The following is a 17,503-nucleotide window of genomic DNA, read 5'->3' as shown; positions in this document are numbered from 1 at the left end:
AGGATATATAATGTCCTGCATCTGTCCCTGCAATATCATTCAGGACAATTCCAAGTCTCAAAAATGCCCCCATATCACACCTTCTTTTCCCTCTCCCTGTGTTCAGGAGCTTCCGTGGCCACTGTCTCGACATCAATGATATAATTTCTTCCATTGCTAGAAGTCACAAAAATTCTATAGTAGAATACCACTAAGTCCACTCTAATCTATATTTTATTCCTCCATCCTGAGGATCCTGGGGTGGTGATGCTCACTCCACCTCTCAATTGAGAGGGGGCTTCAACTCCACATGGATGGTGGGTGGGATTCTTGTGCCCATAGCTGTAAGCTTTCTCGGTTCCTAGGTGTGGTGGTTGTCCATCCCCACCTCCCTATCAACTAACCTGGGTAAGTCCAATGAACCAGAGAGTAGGTGCTGCTACACCGCTGAGGCTGAGGACCCAGACGGCACATGGACAACCCAGAGATTCAAGTTTCCTGTGCATTCACCAACCCCAGAGTCAACCACAGGTCCAATATAAGGGACAGAAGAGGCATGTGTAGAGAACTCACATCTGAGTCCAACTCCCTCAAACCCAGGAGCTCAAAGTAGGGCCCACTGGCAAGGCATCTAACTCCAGGGCCATCCACCATGACTGTAGGATCTGGCTGTCTCTGTAACCTTCAGGAGTATGATAACCTGGGGCTATATCAACTTTGGCTGTCTCCAAGACCCTGCTGAGATGTGCATAAGTGCAACCCCTCCAATGAAATCTCAACTCATTTTGAAGTCTTTTAGTCATATAAATTCATTCTTTACCATATTCCCCTTTTATTCAAGGTCTTTTTCTAGTTGCATCACCAGCCAGTGTTTGGTAGTAATCCCTCGGCGCCAGGGAGGCTCATACCTGGGAGTCATGTCCCACACTGGGGGAAGATAATTCATTTATACACTGAGTTTGGCTTAGATTGTGGCCACATCTGACCAACATGGAGGCTCTCAGGAGGTAACTTAGGCACTCTGCAACACTAGGTCAAGTCAAAATCCAAGCTCCGCAGGCCCATAAGCATAGTCATCAGTATCAAGGGCCCATCACTGGACCATCCATCCTTCCTCACTGGTCATTGCCCTTACACTTGGGGGATTGTTACTGTTCAATGGGGGGATGCAGCAGAGCTCCCCAGGATGGGAACCCAGCACTCCCTCAGTTGTCGTGTAGAGACCACTGTGTCAATACCCAACAAACATACAAACATATCTATATACCTTATATGCATGCCCAGGCAAACTCCCTCCCATGCACCCCCCATCAATGACACACCACATCAGTGCTGCTCCTCTGCCATAGTTTAGTCCCATTGTGATCCAAAAGTTCTTAAAAAATGAAGCTTACCATACTGTCAAATTCAATTAATAGGAAAATGAAATAGTAATGATTGGTTTAAACATTAGAAATAGAATACATAATAATTAAGAAAAATTAAAGTAAAAAAAATTGGGGTATTAAAAAATGAAAAACATTATAAAAATTTTTTTTGATGTTTTGCCTTTCACCATTGTAATAGGTGCTGTCCTCTATGTACAGTGGCAAGATAATCTTTTCAATTTCTTCCTCAGTATCTTACCTTTCTTTTTTTTCATTATGTCTTCAAAGAAGTTTTAGGTCACAGTAAAGTCACATACAGAATACTGGGGACACCCATATACCCAACATCCTCCTCCTTTTCCCCCTTCCCCAATAATAATGTTTTTACAGGTATATGTTATATTCACAACAGCTGAGGTACAAATATTGAAACACAACTACTGACCATGGTCAGTAGTTCACATTACAGTTTACATTTTATTTTTTTAAAAGATTTATTTATTTATTTATTTCTCTCCCCTCCCCACCCCCGGCCCAGTTGTCTGTTCTGTGTGTCTATTTGCTGTGTCTTCTTCTTTGTCCATTTCTGTTGTCAGCGGCACTGGGAATCTGTGTTTCTTTTTGTTGCGTCATCTTGTTGTGTCAGCTCTCTGTGTGGGCCGCACCATTCTTAGGCAGGCTGCACTTTCTTTCGTGCTGGGCAGCTCTCCTTACAGGGCGCACTCCTTGTGCACGGGGCTCCACTACGCAGGGGACACCCCTGCGTGGCACAGCACTCCTTGCGCGCATCAGCAGGGCACATGGGCCAGCTGCACACGGGTCAAGGAGGCCTGGGGTATGAACCGCGGACCTCCCATGTGGCAGACAGACGCCCTAACCACAGGACCAAGCCTGCTTCCCACAGTTTACATTTTAGACAGTACACTTTTATAAATTTTTGGTGAAATTTAACATGGCCTGCATCCATCCTTGCACAATCATGCAGAACACTTCCATTGTCCCCCAAATGCCCCATCTTCCATCTATTCTATTTCTTTCTCCCCCTGCCTCGGGGCCCACATTGACCCCTGAAGCTTCACTGCCTGAAGGACAAGATTCACACATACTTGCAACAATACAGAAGGCTTGACACACTAGTCTGTCTTCCCCCATTAGGAGCCACCCAAGCTCTCAGGAAATAGCCTCCTCTCTGAGAGTATCAGGCCTCCCCAGGATGGAGTACAAAACATTCCTGCTTGTTGTATGGGTCCCCACCCACTGATATAACACACTACAATAAGATGAGCACTCACACATTCCCTAGAAGCCTACCCCATGTGCCAAATGTCCCCCCTCCCACACCCCAATACAGCAACCCTTCCTTACTATACTGTCTAAAGAGTTTTCTCAACATAATAGTTTCATCCATTTACCCGCCACTTTCCCGTGTTCACCTGTTCCCCCCTCAACCCTCTACCCAGTTCTATGGAACCAACCGACCCCTCATCCCAACCTTAACCCCTGTCAAGCCTGCACAGCCCAACCCAAGAGTATCCCTATACCCCCATTACATCCCTTCACTGCTCAACTACTTACCTCCACTTTTTATAGATTTCGCCCATGTGGGCATTGGCTCACAACCTTCCTCTCCCCCTATATTTCTGTGAGCTTATCTTCCAACTCTAGCTCTCTGAGATGGCTCAATTAGCTTAATTAATATCAGAGAGGTCATTCAGTATTTGTCCCTCAATGCCTGGATTGCTTCACTCAACATAAGGTCCTCAAGATTCATCCATGCTATCCTGTGTTTTAGTACTGTATTCCTTCTTACAGCTGAGTAGTATTCCATTGTATGTTTATACCACGTTTTGTTTATCCACTCATCTACTGATGGGCATTTGGGTTGATTCCATCTTTGCAACGGTGCATAACTCCACAATGAACATTGGTGTGTATATATCGGTTCGTATCCTTGTTTTCAGTTCTTCTGGATATATATCCAGCAGTGGATTGCTGGGTGATGGGGCAAATCTACAGCTAGTTTTTTGAGGAACCGCCAAACTGTCCTCCACAATGGCTAGAACCTTCTACATTCCCATCTGCAGTGGATGAGGATTCCCATTCCTCCACATCCTCTCCAACACTTGTAGTCCTCTGTTTTTTAAATAGCCACCAGTCTAATGGGTGTAAGATAGCATCTCATTGTAGTTTTGATTTGCATTTCCCTTATAGCTAGGATGTTGACCATTTTTTCATGTGCTTCTTAGCTATTTGTATTTCTTCTTTGGGGAAGTAGCTATTCAGATCTCTTGCCCATTTATTAAAGTCTTTTTATTTTCAAGATATAGGATTTCTTTATATATGCTGGATATTAGTCTCCTATCAGATACATGGTTACCAAATATCTTTTCCCACTGAGTAGACTGTCTTTTCACTTTTGTGACAAACTCCTTTGAGTTGAAAAAGGTTTTAATTTTCAGGAGGTCCCATTTATCTATTTTTTCTTTCACTGCTTGTGCTTTGGGTGTGAAGTTCACGAATCCATTTTCTATTACAAGGTCCTGGAGATGTTTCCCTACACTGTCTTCCAAGGTCTTTTATAATCTTGGCTTTTATATTTAGATCTGTGATCCATCTTCAATTGATTTTTGTGTAAGGTGTGAGATGTTGTTCCTCTCTCATTCTTTTGCATATGGATATCCAGTTCTCCAAGTACCATTTGTTGAAGAGGCCATTCTCTCCCAGTTGAGTGGGCTTGGTGACCTTGTCAAAGGTCAGATGACTATATATGTGAGGATCTATGTCAAAGTTCTCAATTCAGGCTCATTGGTCAGTATGCCTACCCTTGTACCAATACCATGCAGTTTTGACCAATATAGCTTTGTGGTATGTTTTTAAAATGCCTTTTGTTTATTTATTTAATGTTACATTAAAAAAATATGAGGTTCCCATATGGCCACCACCCCCCTCACCCCACTCCTCCCACATCAACAACCTCTTTCATCATCATGGCATTTTCATTGCATTTGGTGAATACATTTTGGAGCAGTGCTGCACCACATGGATAGCGGTTTACATTGTAGTTTACACTCTCACCCAGTTCACCCAGTGGGCCATGGCAGGACCTACAATGTCCAGCAACTGTCCCTGCAGTACCACCCAGGACAACTCCAAGTCCTGAAAATGCCCCACATCATATCTTTTCTTCCCTCTCCCTACCCTCAGCAGTTACCATGGCCGCTTTCTCCACATCAATGCTACATTTTCTTCCATTACTAATCACAATAGTTCCAGAACAGAATATCTATAAGTCCACTTTAGTCCATACTCTATTCCACTGTCCTGAGGACCCTGGGATGGTTATGTCCACTCCACCTCTATATTCAGGGGGGGCTTAGATTCCACATGTGGCATATTTTAAAGTCAGATAGTATGATTCCTCCAATTTCATTTTTCTTTTTCAATATGTCTTTGGCTCTTTGGGGCCTCTTTCCCTTCCAAATAAATTTCATAGTTTTTCCAGTTAAATAAAAAATGCTGTGTTGATTTTTATTGGGATGGCATTAAATCTGTAGATCAGTTTGGGTAGGACAGACATCTTAGTGATATTTAGTCTTCCAATCCCTGAACAGGGAATATTCTTCCATTTATTTGTCTTCTTTGATTTCCTTTAAAGGTGCTCTGTAGTTTCTGTGTATAAGTCATTTACATCTTTAAGTTTATTCCTAGGTATTCAATATTTTTTTACTGTTATAAAAGGTATTTTTTCTTGATTTCCTCCTCAGATTGCTCATTGTTGGTATACAGAAATGCTACTGGTTTTTGTGCATTAATCTTATAACCTGTGACTTTAGTGAACTCATTTATATGTTCTAGAAGCTTTGTTGTAAGTTTCTCAGGACTTTCTAAGTATAGGATCATGTCATCTGCTCTTGGTTTTGTTTATTTTTTCCAGTGCTTTCTTATTTTCTATTTCATTTAGTTCTGCCCTGATCTTTGTTATTTGTCTCTCTTTTTGTTGCATCATCATCTTTCTGTGTGACTCACTTGTGTGGGCACTGGCTCGTTGCATGGGTATGGTTTTTTATTTACCAGGAAGCCCCAGGGATTGAACCAGGTCCTCCCATATGGTAGGCAGAAGCCCAATCACTTGAGCTACATCTGCATCCCAATACTTTTTATTAAATGGTATAAACAGGTAATGAAAAAAGCAAGGATCTACCATAAAATCAGGCAATTTCGGAAAATGATTAATGGTCATATGACCAATTCTTTCTGGCTTGATAGGGATACAGGGTCATCAACTTTAGAGCTGAAAAAGAGCCTAACAGGTCATATAGTCCAATCTCCTGCACATTCATTTCCTCTAAATTATCCCCGATAGAAAATTTAGCTTTTTTCTCAAATAACTCCAGAGAGTTTACTTCTCACAAGGCAGCCCGTTGCATTGGAGGGAACTTCTATTAATTAGGAAGCCCTTTCTAAATATGGAAGATTTTATGCAAATTTTCTACTCAGGGCCAGCTTCATGGGATTGATTACCTGTGCAGAGGATCCTGTGCTCAGAAGTTTCCCATGACTGGTTTAATACTCTACTGCTGCCATCTTGAAATTTGGCTGGGCATTTTCATTTTATACTGGCCTCCAAAACAAGGCAGCCAGTTCGGGTTATAGTGGTTATCTCTGGGCAGTGGGATGATGGCTGATCAATATTTTTCTATACATATACCTATACATATCTTCTGAAAGTTTTATAATGAGTATTTTTTATTCTTATTACTGAAAAGCAAAGCATTTCTTACATATATATATGTAAGAAATGTTTTTCTTGGGAAAAATAAAATACTACCTCCTTGCAGCTTTGTGGCAGTACAAATCATGTACTCTATTCAACATGACAGATTTTCAAATATTTTAATTACAGCTATCCTGTTTTCCCTTACTACTCTTCTCTTAGTTTAAAATATACCTACTTCTTTCAACCATTGTGAGATTCTCTGGGCTTATTATTTTTTTCTCGGTGTTGGGTTTTTGTGTTTGTTTTGGTTTTAGTGGCATTACCATGCAATGTGACACATTCTAACTAATTCTAACTATTGTCTTATACTCAGCACTTAGATAAGCCATTGGGTACCCCTGAACTTCTGACACTGTCTAGCCTCATCTTGGGCTCCTGTCCTCCTCCTCGCTATACTAAGGTATAAAAAATCTACAATTTCCTAATGTTATGATATTCTTGCCATAGATATTTTCCAACAGCAGCCATTTATTCTGCTTAGAACGTTCTTTTCTCTAATTGATTATCATTAGGTCAGCTTAAATATTACTTCTGTAGGGAAGCTTTCCATAATCTCTCAGAACTTTTAAGTATATGAACTAAACAGTTCCATTATACCCTCCTTTGAAACACTTCTCTCTCCTAAAATTTCTTATTCAGTATCTATCTTCCCTGGGTAATAGAATGTTAAAATGAAAGTTTTAGCTGAGGTCCCAGGGCAAGAGAACTATTTCTTATACCATTCTTATAACATACCTTTGTCAAAGTCCCTTTTAAAGTGTGGCATTCAAACCAAACACCAGATATGTTCTGAACAAATGCAGGCTTTTAATATTCTGGGCTCCTTGGTTCTATTTTTTTTTAAAGATTTATTTTGTTTAATTTATTTCTCTCCACTCCCTCCCCCCAGTTGTCTGCTCTCTGTGTCCAGTCACTGTGTGTTCTTCTGTGTCTGCTTCTATCCTTATCAGCGGCACAGGGAATCTGTGTTTCTTTTTATTGCATCATTTTGTTGTGTCAGGTGTCCGTGTGTGTGGCAATGTTCTTGGGCAGGCTGTACTTTCTTTAGCGCTGGGCGGCTCTCCTTTACGGGGCACACTCCTTGCGCATGGGGCTCCCCTATGTGGGGGACACCTCTGCGTGGCACGGCACTCCTTGCGCATCAGCACCGAGCATGGGCCAGCTCCACACGGGTCAAGGAGGCCAGGGGTTTGAACCGTGGACCGCCCATGTGGTAGGCAGACGCCCTATCCATTGGGCCAAGTCCGCTTCCCTCCTTGGTTCTATTAATGCAATCTAAGATGATACTAGATTTTCTAGTCATTATATCATGTAATATTAAAATTATGGTTAACTAGCCACACTGATCTTTTTCACAAATGTACCAACCAAGGTACTGTCCTGTACAGCTTATTTTTTAAAAATCCAAATGAAGTTTAAGTTTACTCTTGCTAAATTTTACCTCATTGATTTCAACTGAGCATTCAAACTTGTCAAGATCTTTCTGAATCTTGATTTTATCGTCCATGATAATGATTCTCAACACAACCTGCAAATCGGAATTATTTGGAGGGGTTTTTGAAACTACCCAAGCTCCACACCCAGAGGTTCTAATTTAATTGCTCTGGGATGGGTCCTGACATCCTATTTCTGTTTTTTACTTAACTTTGTATTATAAAAATTTCCAAACATAAGGAAGAGAAAATACATTGAAATATCCATGTACTCATTACATAGCTTCAATAATTATCAACATTTTGTCAAAATCTTATTTTATTTGTCCCTCCTGAACTATTTTAAAGTAAATAACAGATAGCATACCAAATTTTATCCATAAATACATCAATGTCATCTTGTTTTAAAAGATCCACAGCCGAATCAATTTGCAGCCAGGGTTGAGAACCACTGATCTATGGTATTAATTGTCCCTTCAAATTTTGAGACATCTACAAATTTGATAAACATTTTTTTTTTACATTAGGTCAATGGTAATGATGAACGGCTGAATTTTTGCAGAGACCATAAAAATAGACACAGTTTGAAGATAGCACACACTAAAGTATACTTTAGTTTGACAAGCGGCTCTTTCTGTTGGTAAACAGATTGAGGGCACTGTGAAAGGCAACACTGCTCTAGCTGCAGAATAGTCATTTAAATGAACTTCCTAATTATAAAACAAGATTTCTTTCCATTCCATATAAAACTTTTGATTATAAACTTCATCCATAAAAATGATTGCTAGAAACTTACAATGGATTATGTACCTTGTCATAAGTTGCCATGTTCACAAAGCCAAAGTACACCTTTACTGAATTTTTTATAATCTCAACTTCATTAACTGTTAATGGACAAACTAATCAGTAAACTGCCAATGCCCTACATAGGAAATACATTCAAATAGGAGAAAGTAGTGTGCTCAATAGAGGTTATAGGTTCTCCTAAATCTATTATTTTTGCCAGCAGATCTAAGTCTTTCAAGCAGGACTATAAATGTTTATTTTAGAATAATGCCATAGCCACAGCTGGCATTTTGAAAGCTGCCAACTTTACTCTGAGAGCTTTGGAGAACAGTTAATAAAAATAATTCTTCCTTTGTCCTGTTTTCCCTCTCCCTGGCTTTCTTTTAAATGCATTTACTTAAAAACTGGATATATGTAAGCTTGCATTTCCTTCCCTGACTTAAATCTTTGTTCATTAAAGGATTTAGAATTTTTAGGGAAACAACTAATGCCACAAATGGCAGATTATAATGCCATTTGTGAAATAAGTGTAGATGAATTATCAACCAAATCGAGCTACATTTCTAAAGATATATCTTGAAGCTCTTATTTTCAACACCAAATAAATGAATCTGGAATATGTGCTGTGTCCCTAACTGTAATCTTTTGCTCCCACTTTCAACACCCTCCCCACTTCTTTCTACCAAACCACATCTCAGATATTGTTAGTGCTCATGGATGGCTGATTTAATTCAAAACAATCCAAACTGTTTTTTGGCAAGATGCTCCACAGATGTCACTCTGGAATTCTGCCACTAGTTTACCACGTATTATTAATCATTGCTTTTAGGAAATCTTTGCATCATTTAACAGGACATCTGATAATCATACTTTACACCAGAACTGGCCTTAGAAAACTGCTTTTGGGGTTTCTAATATCCTTTTATTCAAGGAGATTTATAAACCAATAAAACAAAGTTGGTATCATTATCGACTATGCCAGTAAATATATATTTGTTTGCTTACTTGTTTATTATCTATCTGTCCCACCATTTTGTAACTCTGTGAGGGAAACTAGTTCTGTTTTATTTACCACTGTATACCCAACACCCAGGACAGTGGTCAACTACCATCCCATTTCTTTGCTTCCCTTCACAGCAAAATTCCTAGAAAGAATTATCTATATTCATTCAGCCTCCAATTATCAGCTTGACTCATATACTCTAGTCCTTTTGGCCTATGCTAATTGGTCATATTAAAAACGTTTTCCACACACAAATTTATCAATCTTTCCTAACACTATACCTTATTTTTCTTCATAGACTAATCAGCACCAGCCATATGTTGTCTATGTGCCTCCCTCAATTGGAATTTTAACCCCGTGAGAGTAAGGATTTTGTTCTGGTCATGCTCTTACCTCCAACACCTAAAACAGTAATTGGTTATTAGATGGCACCCAGTAAATATGTGTTAAATGCATATATTTTATATCATGTTTAGAATTTATTTCTATCTTTTATCCTTATGTAGCAAAAGAAGAGAAATGGCCAAACTTTCTAACATAAAGACAAGATAAAACCCATGTCATAGCTGCACAGCAGAGAGGCAAACATTATAGTGACTTTTATTTTTATTTTTAGCTTACCTTACATCCATGGTCCATCCACAACTGCTCATAAGCAGCATGAGCTTTCACCAGCCAAAAAGTTATTTCTTCCTCAAGTATTATATTTTGAAAAATACTACTAAGATAACCTAAATTACATATACTCTTCAATACCACTCATCAGTACAAGTGAAGCTTGTATCTCTAGAAGCACTGTTTGAGAATATCTCCGTTTTAAGTAATCATAGATCAAAAAGAAATGCTGACATGATAAATGATTCTAATTTTTGTACATTATTCTGATTATGAACCATAAATACAATAATCACTATCATACTAAAATTCTTGAGTAATTAACTCTAAGCACTTTGCCTTTGCACTGAAATCACTGCAGATTGGGCATACTATTACTACTCCAAATCAATTTTTATATTACAACATGGGAAAAGTAATTACTAGGGAAAAATGGCATAAATATACAGCCCCCTTTGATCTTCAGGAAGAGAAATTGCACTTAACTTCTTACTTCTCCATCAATAGGTAAATCAATATCAAATGTTTGGGTAGCTGCTCACAGGTTTCAAAACTCACGTGAGCCACAGAAGATTCTGTGAGGTAGGGAAGACAAGCTTTATCCCCATTTTGTAGATGAAGGTGCTAAGCCTTTATAAAATAATTAAAGCTGAGCAGAGATATAATATTAAAATCTAAAAAGAGAAAGGAAGCAAGATTAATGTGGTAAGTAGAATCATTCAACTCAGTGGTGTATTCAAATAAATTTTGTATTTGTGTTAGTTTTTCATTAGATTGAAAGCTATTTGAGAGCAGTATTAGTTTTCTATTTACATTATAACTGTCCAATATCATAACAAAAACCCTTTGCACACAATCTATATCATAATGATTTTAACTAAACTACTGGGGATTCAGGGTTCATGGCCCTAAGGCAAAATGGAGTAATGATTCCAGCCTATGCTTAAGGAAGGAAAGGACCCAGCAGTGTGCCAGGGAAGGCAAGGAAGGGCAGTGTAATAACAGGTGTCTAAAAAAAGCCCTGGGGGCTCACAGGTATGCAGTCATTAATCCTTCCATTACTACCAAGGAAAAGTGGTGACAATGACCATCCTTCATGTCTCAAAACCTCCGATAAAACTGTCCATTGCTCATTCAAAGAGATCATTAAAAATAATTTTTCACTTGATTTCAGGGAGATCAAAATGTTCCAGGGAGGGAGGAGAGCACACAGTGTGATTTGTCCTCCCTACAGGTTGCCTTCTGGGATTTTCTTTTAATAAGCCAAAATGAAAATGTATTAATTTACACTGCATGTGTGTGTGTTTACCTTTCCATTTAGGCACTCCTCTGAATAATGAGGTACCTGAGAAGCCACAATTTTTATCAGATGGTTTATTTGTGAGCATGGAATAAAGGATTTTTGCTAAGAAATCCTTAATCCAACTATAGTTAAACTTGCATTCCTTGGCTTGGGAGAGGGCAAAAGGAGAGAAAAGCTTTATATTTTCAAGAGATGGACATTAAGGGGTTTTTAAAAAAGACTGCATTGCTGTTTAATATGTATGTGCTTTATTACGGCAAATCATTTACAAGAGATTTGTTAAATTTATTGAAATATAAAATATTTTCAAGTGAAAACTCTACTTCAAACAGCATATCCCTGTTTTTACAGATGATTTAATTTCAAAGTGATGATGCCAAGATGAAAGAGATGAGGAAACTTATTTCAGAGTTTTGTTCTATACCACCAAAATAAGGTTGGCTGAGGGAGATTATCAATCCATTGCCCAAGAAACTGCTTATACTATTCATATATGGAAAGTTCAAGAGTAAAATATTCCTAACAAACTACCTAAATTAGGCTTCCTGATTGGCAGATCTTCCTAAATTCTATCCATTCGAGTACTTAATAGATTGTAGCCCCATAATTCCACCCATGTTGTAGCTCCTATCTGCCAAGCATGGCAAATTGTTGGTTTTTGCAAAATAAGATAAATATGCATAAATTAGTTTTATTTATATAAAACCAGGTACTAAATTTAGGTGCCATAGAAGGGGGAGGAGCAAGGGATAATGTAAATAACTGCACAAATCCAGAAGGGCGAATTATTTCTCAAATTAAGGAGTTATTATATCTGTAAAACAACCATAAGTACAACAAAAATTTTTAAAAGATATTTCACCTTGCTGTAAGCCAGGACAATTAGTTAAGACAAAGTTAGACAAATAGTAAGTAATCTAGTAGATGTCCACTAGAAGTGTTTAAAAAATTTGGAAAAGAACTTCAGAACTTGAACCTCTAAACTAGTCTCCTGCTATAACCATCCTGGACTTCCCTGTTGCTTTAATTCCATTATTAGAGAAAAAAAAGAAAAAGAAAACTAGCTAACTATTTTTGCCAAATCCACATCTAAAGTAATTACATTGCTGGTAGATATTGCCAATTATTGCAGTGCAAAGAAATGAAATCTTAAGGAAAGAACAGTTATTAACATTTCTTGAGGGTCAATATCTTCTTCATTAAACAAAATATATAAACTAATCTTTTAAAGGGGTAGCACATAACACTGGAGCTTAGCAAGCAAAATAGACAAGTGGTGATTTGTGGTAAAACACAGCAAAGCTCTTGGCTTCACAATTTTAAGTAGAATACTGTGATTGAGCCACCATGAAAATTGGTACACACTTTTCTGTGCACCAGAAAGAACCAAACAAACCGTAAAAACATCTTTTTTGCTCCTTTCTGATCCTTTTAATTTACATGGATTATAGTGGCAGGTCTCATGCGGTAATTAAAAGCATCTTGACAATACCACAGGTAAAACAATCACACAGAGACATAAACTGACCAAGAAGTACAAAAATGGGGTTAGGACTAGTCACAGAATACATGTGTGTTAGAAATCTTGGTTTATCTTTATGCAAAATTTTCTCCTATTCTAGAGCAAGGATTCTTAACCTTTTTTGTCCCACAGGCCCCTTTGGCAGTCAGGTGAAATGAATACTACTGTAATTTATTTATTGTATACATTCATAAGTGAAGGAAATGCTAGATTTCAATTAGAGCTCAGAGAACATAAAGAAACAAGTTGATTTTTTTTTTCAATTCAAGCTCACGGACCCTGTAAAATCTTTCCACAGATCCCTTGTTACATGGACACCTGGTTAAGAACCCATGTTCTAGAGATATAGAGAAGAATAAAGAGGGGGAGGTGGGACAGAGAAAAGAAAATGGTGCAACTGGTCCATGTTTTAAGAAAGGCTATTAAATGAAAAAATCCAACTCCAGAAACAAGGAGTGATTATTTAAAGGAAACCTGCAACAAGTAAAAAAATCATTTTATACTACACCACAGTGATATGATTCTCAGGAATCTGATTTCCCTATTCTTTTTTTTAGGAACACGGTTGTACAAAGTGAAATACACTTCTTTGGCAAATGTGAGCAAGAACACTAAAAAATTATTTGGTCAAGTAAAATTACGGGAAACCAAAATATATTAGACTATTTCTGAAGTTGTAACACAGGACTATATGGTCTATTCTAAATATATTCTGACTTATTCTCATAGACTCAAATGGGTAATTTACATCACTAGGTAATTATGAACATCAATCCTCAAATTCTAATCTGGAAAATATTTGCATCTACGAAACAAAGAATCCTCTGCAAAATAAGATTTCTAATCTTAAAAATCAGAAAAAGAAAAAATGTTGAGTTGAATGAGGCAAATTTTGCTGCCATATTTTCAAGAAGGCCTTTTTAGAAGCTGGATAAGATGGACAAAGCTTGTAAGATTAAAAAAAAAAATGTACTGTAGAACCTGAGGATTCTCTCCACTTGGGAATGGCTTGAAAAAAAAAAAAAAGACATCGCAGCATACATTTATCACCATCTTGACAACATTCATTTGTCACCTATTGTTCATTTTATCCTCACAATTCAAAGACGTAGGAGCCATTTAACAGAAGAGAAAAAACAGTGGCATCTCCAGGAAGATTTACCTAACCCCCTAGGGTCACTTGGTTTTAATTATAATTTTGCCTGGTTTACCAGTCGGTCTCTTCCTCCTCCCACCATCCAAACCCACTCTTCCTTTAACCATGTTATGAACACTTCAAAGGCAGGGAACTGAATCTTAATGGTCTTTCTACCCTAGCATCCCATGTGGCACATAGTATATGCTTAAGGATGAACAAATGAAATAATTTATTGAATGCAATTCAACAACTAAGAGATGAGGATGGAACTACAGTACAGGTTTTGGGGCTCACCCCTCTTCTCCCTACATCACACTGCCTGCTGCACCACCTCAATGCCACAATACCAAATTAAAACTGTCATAGAAAAGATTTGTCTCCCCAATGTCCCAAAACTTGAATATCTCTAATAAAGATGAAAGGTCTCAAAATAAAATTCTCTGGAACCTTTAAACACTTGGCCAAGGAACAGTTCATTTTAAAATCTAAAAATCGGGGGCAGGATATTAAACTTCCCCATTTCATTGGTTTTGCATAGAATCACGGTTTTGAAAGAAGGGGTAGCGTCAAACATTCTAGAGAAAAATGAATACGTTGTAATAGCCTTTTGTGTGTTTGTTGGGGGGGGTGGATTCCAAGGATTGAAAACTTGGAGACTGAGTACACAGGACACTGAACCGGTCGAAGACACCAATTCTGAGCACTATCCTTCGACCTCTACAACCGCCTCCAACCCTTACCCCACTCCCTAATCTCTTTTGAAACCCAGCTCTCAAGATCTGATTAGGACTCCTCCCTTTTTTCCTCACTTCTTCCCCCCCCTCCCCCCCTCCGGCGCACACAGTACACTTTCCAAAAGGGTGGTGATTATTGGTATGCGGATTTGTGAAAAAAGTTAAATCCACAACTGCGAATTGGCCCGTCACCGGCCTAACTGCGATCGGTCTTGGTTTCACATTACTCATTAATCTCCTCACTTCATGGGAAGCGACAGGGAATGTATCCGATTTTTCCTTTACTACAGAAATAGCCCCCTCTCCCTTTCCCCGTCCCACCCAAAGAGCAACTGCTTGTCCAGGGAAGCATTCTCTGGACTCGGTGAGAGCAACGGAAAGGTGGCAGCGGGAGAACCCAGTCCCTCCGCCCAGGGTTTAGGGTCGGTTGGCGACGAATAACTATTTCCTCATCACCTTTTAAGTAAAGGGGAGCACAGCCTCGAGGCAAGTGACCACAACTTACCTGTGAGTCCCCCTCCGCCTTCCTCCCCGCAGCCCCGTCGCCTTTGCAACACGAAGTAGTCGTTAGACCTTTCCATCAGCCACAGCTTCAGCGCATTTTTCAGGAGCACTTCCTCAGGCTTCAGCCACATCGTGGAGAACTTTATGCCGCCCGGGAGCAGCAACCTAAATGCACTTCTCACCACACCCTCCACCCGTCTCTTCCCCTCTACTTCTCCCACCTAATCATTCTCGGGCTACAGCGGCTCAAGCTCAGGTTCTCCCCCACTTCCCCCAACCCTCCCGTTTCTCCCACGTAGGCACTGAAATTGCCAATTCCCTCCCACAACGCTATCGCCCGTCAGGGAAATAGTCCTCCTTCTTCACCTCTTGGGAGCTGTAGTTTTCTCCTCGCCTTTCTATGCGCATACTGCTGGAATATAGGACTACAATTCCCACAATACACGGGTGTGAGAACCGGTTGGGGGAGTTTTCAAAAGGGGCCCCGCCACCAATTAAGTGCGTTTTGCCTATCTAAAGTTGAAAGTGATTTTTGTTCTGATCGGTGAGATCCAGATATAAAGCTGTAGCCTCTTCTCAACTTTTTTTTTTTTCCATTTTAAACAGTTGAGGGCATTAAACTGGAGAAAACAAAGTTTCCAAAATTTGGAGTAACGCGTATTTCGGGGAAGCAGTAGCAGTAACAAACATCTAAATGAGTGTACACTTTGTGTCTAAGGCGATTTTTATGTACTTTATTTCATACATGTCTTGGGGAGCATATATTATTTTCCACTTTGCAGATTAAATAACGAAAGCTCATCCAGGTGAGTGACTTAACTAAGGTCACAAAATAAGTGGAGTCCGATTTGGTTACTCGGGTAGCTCTAAGGCTCTTGCCTAGATCTTTCTGCCCTTACCGGAAGAACATAACATCTCCAGAACCTAAGGTTTTGTGTGTATGTGTGTTTTTTCACGCCGTGCGCGCCTCCTTCCTCCCACCGCCAACCAAATATGTTTATTAAGCTACTGTAAAATGAGGAAAATCTCTTGTCCATCTTTCATTTGTCGGGTCTAGAAAATTTTTGAGCGTTTTTTTTTTCTTAAAGCTTTTTAAGGGAGAACAAAAACCATTTTTAGGGCAGCCTTCGCCTCTTAGTATCTTGGCAGGCACGTAGCTACTTAAAACACTAAGGTGAATGAGGTCAGTAATTTGCCTGATACCAATACGAGGAATGATTTGAGGGACCTTGTTACTTATTGTGATAACTAAGCCCACTGGAGTACACTAAAAGGGAAAAGAGGTTGATAGAAGGGAAGGAGTTTGGAGGCAAAGTAGGAGGAGCAAAATGCTCCAGGCGAGTTGCTTTGAGAGAGGCCTTAGGGTCAGATAGCTATAAAATAGGGCGGGGCACCTGCGGATGGAGCCAAGGAACTCTGCCCTGAAGGAACTTCTCTGTTTTAACCCTCCCAAGACGTGAGCCATCTCCAGGAAGGCCTGGGCTTCAGTAGGGATTTTTCTTGAGGGTAGGAAAAGGGGTAATCTGGGATTCTCATCTACAAAAATAGAGGTTTTTAACCTTTTTTGTTCCACGGACCCCTTTGCCAGTCAGGTGAAAACCACAGACCCCTTACTAGGTTCACACTGTACTGTGTAGTATTTAATATATCACATCTGCACCAACACATCCCCACAAGAATAATGTTTTTTCGAATTTCAATTCAAGCTCACAGACCCGTGGTTAAGAAGCCCTGTACTAAAAGGTTCTAAGTTGTCCCAAGGCAACTTTCCTGAGAGGAGGATGGAAAGAAGCAATCTTCCTAGAGCACAGATTATAATGTTTCCCTGGGAAAAGCTGTCCCAACTTGGATATATACTAAGGAAGATACTTTCTTCTCATCTTCCTGATGAAGGATCAGTAAATGTAGAAAATGTAGAGAGATGTGGGGTGCTCTCCTCTCTTTTGACCTTTCCTCCCCCTTTTTTCTTTCCTTCCTCATCAAACCACATTCTTTTCCAATACCCGTAAATGTTAACATTGGGGCAAGTGCTTTCTGGAACTGGATGGTTCCTCTGCCTGTTCACTCTGTAACTCCATCTAGGATATACCTGCATGTTCCCTGTTACAGGATCAGGCCCACTTTCAGCTCAGAAAGGGCATTTAGAGAGCTCTTGTTTAGGTAACAAGGAACATTTCACTGATTATGTAAAAAAAAAACGTTTTTCAAATTAAATTACTTCTGTGATGTCAAATTTTGGCTTAATCATAAACCATCTCTTTCAAGCCTTTGAAGAGAAAAGTATGTTTCTGGAAACAACTTTAAAAATATTAGCAGGCCCCTCTATTCAAAGTTCAATTATA

At 39.3% G+C, this 17,503-nt stretch overlaps 1 protein-coding gene across 2 annotated transcripts in view; it reads right to left on the bottom strand.

The window, feature by feature from the left end:
* The window catches only part of TBC1D8B (TBC1 domain family member 8B), an 83,853-nt gene extending 68,379 nt beyond the window's left edge, over positions 1 to 15,474 (bottom strand). For both annotated transcript variants that reach the window (XM_004454544.5, XM_004454545.5), the window contains exon 1: positions 15,163 to 15,474. In XM_004454544.5, the coding sequence (XP_004454601.1) occupies positions 15,163 to 15,292 (130 nt within the window). In that variant the 5' untranslated portion in view covers positions 15,293 to 15,474. The remainder of the gene's footprint in view (positions 1 to 15,162) is intronic.
* Between the last annotated feature and the right edge of the window lie 2,029 nt (positions 15,475 to 17,503).

This window comes from Dasypus novemcinctus, chromosome X (genome assembly GCF_030445035.2).
Source record: "Dasypus novemcinctus isolate mDasNov1 chromosome X, mDasNov1.1.hap2, whole genome shotgun sequence".
In the NCBI taxonomy this organism is placed as follows: Eukaryota; Metazoa; Chordata; class Mammalia; order Cingulata; family Dasypodidae; genus Dasypus; species Dasypus novemcinctus.
This window is presented reverse-complemented; position numbering and strand designations above follow the sequence as displayed.